The sequence below is a fragment of the Morus notabilis genome, unplaced genomic scaffold, assembly GCF_000414095.1.
Source record: "Morus notabilis unplaced genomic scaffold, ASM41409v2 Scaffold1112, whole genome shotgun sequence".
NCBI classification, from domain to species: domain Eukaryota; kingdom Viridiplantae; phylum Streptophyta; class Magnoliopsida; order Rosales; family Moraceae; genus Morus; species Morus notabilis.
In genome coordinates this window covers 16,883-27,907 of record NW_010367774.1, presented here as the reverse complement: position 1 = coordinate 27,907, position 11,025 = coordinate 16,883, and the positions used below count along the sequence as shown (strand labels likewise).

Genomic DNA, 11,025 nt, shown 5'->3' with positions numbered 1-11,025 from the left:
GCCAGCGAAAGCAGATCTGAAATGTGCCAGAGTCGCCGCAGCTAAAGTTCCATCAAGCCATTTCGTGAAGGCACCTATAGTCGCCGAAGGCCAACCCTCCCAACACGCTCTCTCCTAAGAGAGTCATCACACTTTAAGAGCCCAAACCCCCGAAGATGCCCACCTCCTAAAAACTAACGCAACGTGAGGCACCCCTGACCATAGAGAAACCCCACCCAAGCTCACGACCACAGCCACAAACGGAACCAACACTGAGATCTACTCCAACGAGAGAGACAAAGCCCAAAGGACGCAATATCGTAGGAAATCTGACACTCCCAATGGAGGCAAATGAAGTCTGGCATTTTCTACATGTTGATATTCGATTTTGTACCAGGCCCATTCGAGGGTCCAAGCCCAACCATGGCATCACACAACATTATTGGGCTTGCTTCGTGAACTCAAGCCACGCTCTCCTGTGGGTTATGGTTTCGTGGGTCATGTGTGGTCAAGTAGGCCCGTTTGTCATTTGATTCGATCCAATTTGAATCCCACTTAGAAGTTTTCAGAATTAATCGGATTAAATACAAATAGGTGATGGAGAATTTCAAAAAAGCCTCCCTCTCGTCCTTCTAGAAGCCCAAAATTCCTAAGTCCACGCCTTAAAACCTCTTCCTCTTTGTCAAAATTGATTCTCAATGCTTTGACTCCAACAGAGGTTCTAACGAAGCCTCTTTCGTGTCATGCATCCTTCTTTTGAACTTCTTCTCACCCAGCTCACCATCAAAGCAATCTTCGTTTGGAGCACGATCACCCTTCGAAGCAGTTTCACTGAAAGCAGCCCTCGTATGAAGCATGCTCACCGTCGAAGCAGCTTCATTTGAAGTAACTGTCATGTCATAGCCAACTTGACAACTGCTTAGCCTATATCGTATAAATCATCTCTAACAAGGTCTGATATGCGATTAGACCTCCAAAAGAGGAAGTTAACGGAGCACAAAATTAAGTCAAGCACTATTGAGAATTTCAAACCTTGGAACTCTTCACGTCAGTTTCAAATCCAGAACTTTGCCTCCAAATCTTTCCATTTTCTGATATTTTCCTTGTCAATCGGGAAAGTCACCTGATCACTTTAATCTAAAGAATTGTGTGTGCAAGTCCATCAGAGCGTCCTTGATTGAGCTTTGGAGCAGCCACCATGAACCTTTCTTTCCATTTTCGGACCAGCTCTTCTTCAATCCCGGAAAGACTTCTGATCACTTTGCTCCATTTGGATTGCGTATGCATGCTTCCTTCAGAGCATCGCCGATTCACCTCTAGAGCAAGTCCCAAGAAGTCTTCATTCTATGTACAACCAATTTCCTTTTCAACTCTAGAAATGTGCCAGAAAGTTTTGCTCCATCGGGATTGCTTATGCAGGCGTCCGTCAAAGCATGTTGTACGGACCTCCGGAGCTGCTGCCAAAATCCTACCAACTTCACTTCTAATACCCCCCCTATCTCTTTCATTTCACAAGTTTAATCTATCATCATCACCAACCACTACTTTCATCCTCTTTAGATCACTCTATTCCACTAGACTTCTTTAGTCTCTTGCTACAGAGACTTGAAGTTCTTCAAGCTCCTTCAAAGTCCTTCAAAGGTTCCGAGTGTTGTTAGCTTTGGAAACTTTCCCAAAACAATTTTCAATCCATTTCCACCACCATCTCAAAGTTCTTCGAAGTTTCTTCACACATTTTCCGGCAACATTCAAGTCTTCATTTTCGGGGTCACTTCCGCTCACTGTCGGAGCAAGTGCTCCAAGCGTCATTTTTCACTCCCAGAGCAACACGTGCTACTCTTGGAGTTCCTTTCACCATAACCTTATCCACCTCACCAACATCACTCTCACTCTCTTCCAAACCTTATCCACCACTTAAGTCACTCATTTCACTCTCGGAGCAGCCTACGCTTGTCTCTAAAGCACTGTTCTATCAAGGCACCTTCGGCCTCTTAACCTCGATCTCTATAAACTACTTGGTCGCACCTCCCATCATTCTTCATCCCCGAAGTTCTTTTATTTGTCTTTGCGGATTCTTTAACATATTTTGCAGGTCATTTTTGTCATTTTGGCAACAAATAGGGTCCTAGGACACACGTCCTTCAGCCTAATTTACACCTAACCGACCCCCACTTCTTTGTCGTAGGTCCCGCCATCACCATCTACCTTGAAGCTCGGTCACGTCGAATCCGCTTCTGACAAACTGCATACGTACGCATGTTAACCCCTGACACATTGACCTTCTGAATCTACTGAACACCGACATTATTCAATACCTCGCCAGAGACCAACTATTTCCAACCAACCAGATAAGCCCTCCAGTAGACTCCTTAATGTTTTTTATTATTATTTATGATATCAAACATACTAAAAGTTTGTTTTTTTAACTTGAACTTGTTGTTACGCCATCATCATCTACCTTGAAGCTCGGTCACGTCGAATCCGCTTCTGACAAATCGCATATGTATGCGTGTCAATCCCTGACACATCGACATTCCGAATCTACTGAACCCCGACACTATTCAATACCTCGCCAGAGACCAACTCTTTCCAACCAACCAGATAAGCCTTCTAACAAACTCCTTAATGTTTTTTTTTTATTATTTATGATATCAAACATACCAAAAGTTTATTTTTTTAACTTGAACTTGTTACGCCATAGTCAAGATCTTTGATTATTCCTCCTATTTAGGACATCGAGAACTAAAGAAGCCACGATTGGACTTAGCCGTTGAGAGTACCGATGTGAAAAAAAAATCCTTGTGTTGAGCATCTTATACCACTTTGTGTAATGTGGTCAAGAAGTCCTAATAAGGTCACAATGATGTATGTGTAGAGGAATCGACAAGTGTGGGAGAAGGCAGAGGATCAACATAAAGCCCGCCAAATCAAGAGAAGATAATCCTCATCTGACATTCAAATTCAAATATGAGAACATATATTGATTATCACATGTCATCATGTATTTAAATTCAAATAATTAAACGTAGAGATAAAGCTACGAATATCCCTATATGGGGATGAGATAGAAAGATGTAATTTAGAGATAAGAGATATCGTCTACAGGAGAACCTATAAATAAAGGTTAAACTCCGTATTTAGTCTCTACGCACAATTTTCTACTCTTTGAGATTTAGTGCATCCACAAGTGGACATAGGTAACGAGATTATGCCGAGCCGCTATAAATTTTTGTGTTTCTTTTATTTTCGGCATTTATATTTCAGTCAATTTGAGAGAGTCACGACAGAATCACGACGCGAGTGTTCCCAGAGAGGTTGAATTTCGAGTTGACAAATTTTGTTTAGAGTCATGCCTGAAATTTTCATGTTCTCTTGCAAACTTAATTATTGAACCATTAGCAAAAAAATAAATAAAATTATTAAACAACATGTCTCATTTTCATGTTCTCTTTGAGCCTATTGTCCCTTTTGATGGGTCCATATTGGGTGTTTGTTTTCATTCCCTCAATTGATTGGTCCATGTTCAATACTTTCTTGGGTCCGAGTCCACACGTCTAGGGGAACTGCAGGAATATAATACTCCCTAACAGTTAAAAGTTTTGAGAGAATTTGGTGAAAGAGTGGTAAACTAACAATCAGAAACCATATTTTTTTCTTTGTTGCAAATTGATGAATAACACGTCTGGAATTAAAAAAGGTGCAAATGCACAATAAAAACTCATCTTCCGCGCAGCTACCAAAATACACAACTTTCCAAGGTTGTGTTGAGAAAATGCGCGGCTGATCATCTTCAATGACAATGAAATGGGGAAACATGAACGTAGATAATTTTTATACGGCATAAGTTTTTTTTTTTTTTTTGGCACCTTTAAATATCAAATAATAAAATCCACGCATTTAAAAGCAAGAAATAAGTATCGTAATTGTGTGACCGCTAATTGCTCTACAACAAAGGCAAATGCATTATTGACTTCCGTCTCTCAACAGAATGCAGACGTCACGTCACTAAAAACCATTCAAGTAATTACAGATTCACTGATTAAGACACATGTTTAGCACAGGAGACGATTACAATCACAAACTAATTATCACTTCCAACTCCACAAAAGAACATAAATGAAGATATGGGAATATTTTCTCAAGAGATCATAAGAGCAAAATGCTTGCTTAAAAGCAGCTTATGTCATTTGGCACAAACACCTGCATTTCTTGACAAGCAGTCCTATTTAAGATTTACCTAACTCTTGGTGTGTGTTGGTAGGCTCTACCTTCGTCAACCCTCGGGTGAAGCGGGGAATGATGGTGCACGGGCTGTTGGCCTTGTCGACGCACAGCCGTGGGCCGAGTGGAACGGATGGAACGACTCCTCGGCTCCCTAGGCTTTTCATTAGAAGCTTCAATGCGTTCCAATGTATCGACAACCTCTTTCATAGAGGGTCGATGCTTGTGTTCAGATTCTATGCATTTTAGTGCAAGGTGAGCTATATGGGATGCAGCTTTAGACGGGTATTTACCCTCCAACCGAGAGTCCATAATATTTTTCAACTTCCTTTTATCTGACAAGTATGGTTTTATCCAATCGACCAAATTATGTTTCCCACTGGGGCGATTAGTATCAAGCGCTCGCAAGCCTGTCAGGATCTCAACCAAAACAACACCGAATCCGTAAACGTCGCTCTTTACATACAAATGCCCTGTCCAGACAGCACACATCAATCCAATATTAGGACCTTGAGCCTGACCAAGTTGGTCTTTAAGAGAACGAAAGTTCGGAAGTTAAACCAGGATTACCTGTGGCAACATACTCAGGAGCAGCATAACCATAAGTACCCATTACCCGAGTGGTCACATGGGATTGACTAGCTGAAGGCCCCATTTTAGCCAAGCCAAAGTCCGAAATCTTGGCAGTATAAGACTGCACGTACAAATAGTAAAAGTTAGATTATAAATAGTAAAACTCAATACCGTTGCTTTAATATCTCTGTAGCAGATTAAACCAGAAATTTTACCCCATCAAGAAGTATATTCGAAGCTTTAAAATCTCTGTAAATAACTTGCTTTTCTGATGTGTGAAGGAATGCCAGGCCTCGAGCTGCTCCAATTGAAATTTTAAGCCGCAAGTCCCATGAAAGCGGCTGAACAACAGAGCCCCCTGTAGAACCGAAAAACATCAATATATGACCAGAAGAAACTTGTTTTATTGTGTTAAAAATAGTGCTCATATAGACAAAATGCTTGCATGTAGGGGGTGGTAACATTACTTCCAAATAGATGGTTTTCCAAGCTGCCTTTTTGCATGAATTCGTATACAAGCAACAGTTCTTTATCCTCCCAACAGTATCCCAACAACTTTACAAGGTTGGGATGGGAAAGCCGGCCTAAGAAATTAACCTCTGACTGCAACAACAAATGAAGAAGAAATTAGCATATGATTCACAAAATAATGCATAGTGATGCTCCAAACAACAACTGATTTTCATTCATGAGTTCATCAAAGGAACTTAAGCCCGATATGAAACAGATTATCATATTACATGATTATAGCTTCCGAAATCATCTTTGCAATCATGCATTACCAATGTTTTCTATAACCAACAAAGCCCATGTGAAGTTGCTAAAGAATGCTAATTGCAAAAACATTTACCACTCTATACTTTGGATTAAGCAGCAAGTTGAGTAAGTAAATGTCAATTCTAAATCATGGTTAACTAACAAAATCGGGGATTCTTTTCATCTACAAAATTGACTACAGAGAGAGCATTTCCCCACTACATGAGAAAAGCATAATTCAAAAATAAGTGTGATGTTCTATGTTTCCACATTGCAAAAACCATGACAACAAACGGAGCTCAAATCTAATATTTTCTTTCTAACTTTTAAAATGTCCCAGAACGAGTTCTACCCAATTGTCCAAAATTAGTTTTTTTGGTTCATCCAATAGTTAAAATCTCAATAGAAAAAGAGAGGACTTCTTTCTTAACAGCCGTGACCTAACATGTAAAATTACCAAATTAACTCTTATTAAACCGCATATAATCTTTACTGCCCGTTTGGTTCACATGTTTAAGTTGATTTTGATTATGAATTCAAATTTTGTGAGAAAACCCATTGACGAAACTTTTTTTACTCGAACTTTTTGTGGGAGAGCACATGTCTTTCTTGTAAATATTTTGATCATAACAACTAATTTTGAATAATTTGATACGTCAGGGACCCTTTCGAGGATGTTTTTAAAGTCGTGTGCCCAATTGGGATTTGACCTATAGATCAGGAACTAAAACTGATATTAACTCCAAAAAAAGGAGGTCTGATACAGAAGACTGGACATAACAAGTGCAACTAAAAGCCTATGAAGAAATTCAAAGACAGTCAACTTTTTGCCTTCTCCTTCAAGTTGTGCTCAATTACCTGCCACTCCTCAAATCCTTGCAAGCTCTCGGAATTCAACTTCTTGACGGCGATTACCATGCTGTTTCCGCTTTTCCCGGGACCTTTGTCATCAAGCCAGCCTTTATAGACTTTTCCAAATCCTCCCTCGCCGAGCACCGTATCAGCTCTGAAGTTTTTGGTAGCAGTCTTCAGCTCCGCAAAAGAGAAAATCCTCAAGTTTGGCGTGGGCAGAATTTGCCCATTTGGGTAATTCTCATCACAGCTCGCCACAGAGAATCTACTGTTCCGAGAGATGCTGCTTCCTGAGGATGTCGTATTACTCGTCGTCTGGGATATCCCTGATAATAAATACCCCACAATTGAAATAAAAAAACCGCATTAAAAGAAAGGAGTTCTTTTTTTTTTTCTTTATGTTGATCAAGTTCACAAATCCAAGTTCCCACTGTGTGATGATGAACACACAAAATTCATCAAAACCCATCAAAATCAAACTATTTCTAGACAATATGAGGTCAATATAATCAAATCTCATCAACCATGTAAACAAGTTTCAAGATAAAGACTTTTTGAAGAGGAACTATACATAAAAGCTGATAATAACCATGGAATAATAAATAATAAAAAAAGATAAGATTTACCATTGCTGAGATAGCCAGTAGTACTTGGTGTGGCCAAGTTATCAGCTGGAGAGCCCAAGCAATTTCCCATCTTATCTCTCTCTCTCTCTCCTCTTTATCTCTCTTTCTCTCCTCTCTCCCCCTCTCTCTCGTTGGATCTCACTCAAACAACGAAAGAGAAAAGAAAAGCCTTTTCACTATTCAGGTCCAAAGCAGAAACAGCAAAAGAGAGGACCTTTATTTTTTTCTCTTCTATAGAAGTAGATGAGATGATGAAGATAAATGCTCTGCTTTGAATTTTTCAGCCCAAAAATAATAATACTATAATGGGTCTCTCTCTCTTCTCTCTCTCTCTCTGCTACATTTAACTTTCCTTGACTTTGCGTTCCTCCATGTTATCTTCCCACTATCCGAACAAAGCAGCTACAGCCTTTGGCCTTTTTCTCTCCTCTCTTTCCTGTAAATACGTTTTTTGTTTTTCCAACACTTTTACAAAGCCAAAAACACAAGCATTTAATAGTTTAAAAAATGACGCGGGACTTAATTTATGAATTTAAAATTATAATTTTTTATTTTAATTTTTTAAATTTATATTTTTTATGAGATAAAAATATTATAAAAAATTAAAAAATATAATTCAAAATTAAAAATAAATTTTTAAAACAAAGAACAGTCGGAAAAAGCCCGTTCCCGCTTATGAAAAGTAGAAAAGGAAGTAGATTAGTTTCGAGTGAATGGATATTCTGAGATAGAACGAGAAAAATTAAATTTGATTAATTCAACTTCTAAGACTTTAGAACAATTAGAAAATTACAAATATCATTATTTTCTTATTAATCTCAACGTATATTATTTAACACATATACTTTATTAATGTGATATATTATTATTTAAATAGAAAATAAATTAAAAAAAGTAATAACTTTATGTATTAAATAGTGAATTGAGAGAATTAAAAGAAAATTGATCCTAATATTTTTCTAATAATTAATAGAAAGTTTAGGCTTGATTGACCAAGTCTCGACGTAGAAAAAACAGACGAAGTTTAGAGCTTCATTTCGCGGGTAAATGTCGTAGCTAGCCAGCTGGCTAAACTTCATTTCGCGGGTAAATGTCGTAGCCAGCCAGCTGGCAGTGATTATAATAATAATAATAATAATAATGAAATAAAATTCCAAGTCAACAGCCGTGTCTTAAGGGAGTAGTCAGTCAAACTCAAACGCAATGAAAATTTATTCAATTCAAAAAGAAGAAAGAAAGAAAGAAAAATCTACTTGGAAGTTGGATGTGGAAGGCAGACAAGAACAACCGTCCAAAAGTTTCATCTGTTTGACCAAAATTTATCTCGAATTTAAGATTGATGACTTTGAGCTACTTAGGGCCCGTAAATTGCCCGTAAATTAAGTAAAAAAATTTTAAAAATAATTATATTTAATTTTTTATTATAATAAAAAAATTTTATATAAAATTATATATTAACTCGAATTAAAAAATTAAATTAAAGAACTAAACGCCTCGTGATAGGCCTTGAAATTATGTTTTCTTTTTCTTTCTTCTTATTAACTGTTTTTTTGGTTTATTAGGCTTAATTGCTTAAATAAAATACTAGGAAACCAGGTTTAAGGATTGCCTCATTAGTCTTTGCAAGTGAAATAAAATAAGGTCTCGTTCATTTTATCCGCTCGAGTTTTCAGTTTTAGATTCTTATAATTAAAAACTCTCAAAAAATATTACATCTAACTTTTTCTGCTATAATTAAAAATTTATAAAAAAGATCATATTTTAACTGAAATTAAAAACTCAAATCTATAAAGTGAATGATGTCTAAAAAGTTAAATATAGTACTAATTCAAGGACGTGATTTTGAGGACTAGGAAACGAGGCAATAGGATTACCTCGTTAGTCTTTTCAAGTGAATGATGTCTAAATAGTTAAATATAGTACTAATTCAAGGACATGGTTTTGAGGACTAGGAAAACATGAAATGAACGTTTGGTTTATGAATTCAGAATTATTTTTTATTTATGTGTGTTTTTTATAAGAGAAAATACTGTAACGAATCATGAACCATGATTCGAATCAGGGTACGAATCCACCAACCAAACAATCCAAAAGTTTGGCCGTAAAAGTTTTTTTTTTTAAGAATAGTTGGGAGAAGTATTATAATATATAGTAATTTTTTTTAGTGCGTTTGTAATTGGTTTTAAAATAATTTTATTTTTAATAAAAAATAAAAAAGAGATTATTTTGAGAATCATTTTAAAATCAATTCTGAAATTATGTTTAGTTTTTTTTTTAAGATATTATTTTAAGTATAATAAAATAATAAAATTATATTTATTAATTAATATATTATAATATTATTAATAAGTATTAAAAAATAAAAATAATATTTAACTATTTTATAATTTCTTTATAAAAATTATTCATTTTCATTTTTTATTTCTTAAAATACGTAAAACTTATTTTAAAAAACAGTTTCAACACGCACTTTATTTTTTTTGAAAGCCACTTTAGAAGAAAAGTATTTGTTGTTATTGCACGCCCTTAGCTGCTTTTTGTTTTTTGTTTTTTTAGTTCAATCTCCACTTCAGAGGCGGCTTAGCAGTTGTAAAACGAAAGCAATGATTTGTTCTATCTAAAGATAATATACAAGAAATTACAAATCTTTTTTTTTTTGAAACTGTTTAATTATAATCGTGTGGTGAGGAGGCCACGTTCGTAGCCGTACATCTAATTATGTGAATTACAAATGTATGGATGAGGTGGCTGCCGATTTGGATTATTAAAAAGTGTTTGCTTGAAATTGACGTGGAATTTTTCTGAGCATAAGAATTTGGATTGAAATCCCTAGCAAAGGGAGCGGCGCATCTGAAGCGGACATTTTTAATTGTGTATTATCTTGCATAATATTTGGTAAAAAAAAGGGAAAAGAATTAAATTTTTTTTTTCATATATGAGATCAAAAGCTCTTGACGAACCCAGATCTAGAACTAAAACCCAGCCGTGGACAAATCTTCTGATATCTCGAGGAACGCTGATCAGAGTAATCGAACCGCCGCCGACGATGACAGCCTTGAGATCCGATGAAGGGAGAAGAAATAACGATGGCGAATCAGACTTGGAAGGAGTGTATTTCACCTTACTCACTCAGAAAAGACGTTTGGTGCTGAGATTGAGATTTTTAAGGTTGATCTTGACGAGCTTCATCATCGTCAAGAGTTTTGCAGGAGAATAAGAAAGAAGAGGGAGAAAATAGAGAGGAAGAAGCAAAGCAGAAAATAGAGATGGAAGCACCTAAGACAATCACGTGAACTACGAAACCAGAACGAACCAAATATTGAGAAACACCTACCCTAACTTATTCTTTAAACTTTCATCTGGATTTTACTTTTTTTCTTTTTAACTTATTATCTGGGTTTTACTTTTTTGGTATTCATGGTGTGAATTCTGATATGTATCACACATATTCCTTTTTAACATAAATTTTAAAATTCTAAAATAATTGTATAAATGAATTTTTAATCTTTTTAGGTATTTTTAACGCGATAATATATAGCAAGTTACAAAATTAGTATATAATAAATAATTAAATATCACATGATTTGTAGACGATATAATCGTTTGTTAATTATTCTCATTTTTTAGGACGTAGTCCTTTTTATATGATTGCTTTTTATAAAACTAGTTATAACTTAACGGTGTAGTCATTTTTTGGTTTGTTTGTTTTGCCGTTAATGGTGTTTTTACGTTGTTTTGGTCTCTTGGCGTAGCTTGTTTGTGGCTGAACGTGATTGATTCCTTCAAGCGCATGATGTACCTGTTTATGATGCTATAATATTTTTTGTTAATTTTCTGTGTTATAAACACCCTTTTCAATCGCAAGTTTCTTTGGCTGCACGAGGCGGAGGTTTTTGTTTTGAGCCATTTATTTAAATTAATATGTAATTTTATGTAAAATTTTTTTATTATAAATAAATTAAATATAATTATTTTTAAAAAAAATTTATTATAATAAAATTTAAAATTTAAATATAAA

General features: G+C 35.7%; 1 protein-coding gene across 1 annotated transcript; it reads right to left on the bottom strand.

Moving 5' to 3' along the window:
• Nucleotides 1-3,875: 3,875 nt before the first annotated feature.
• Nucleotides 3,876-7,460, bottom strand: LOC21389994 (probable serine/threonine-protein kinase PIX13). The gene is made up of 6 exons (XM_024175611.1): nt 7,008-7,460; nt 6,388-6,707; nt 5,241-5,376; nt 4,989-5,131; nt 4,771-4,894; nt 3,876-4,673 (listed from the first exon to the last, which is right to left on the bottom strand). Exons 1-6 carry the CDS (start codon nt 7,075-7,077, stop codon nt 4,213-4,215), a joined length of 1,254 nt encoding a protein of 417 aa, XP_024031379.1. The 5' UTR covers nt 7,078-7,460; the 3' UTR covers nt 3,876-4,212.
• Between the last annotated feature and the right edge of the window lie 3,565 nt (nt 7,461-11,025).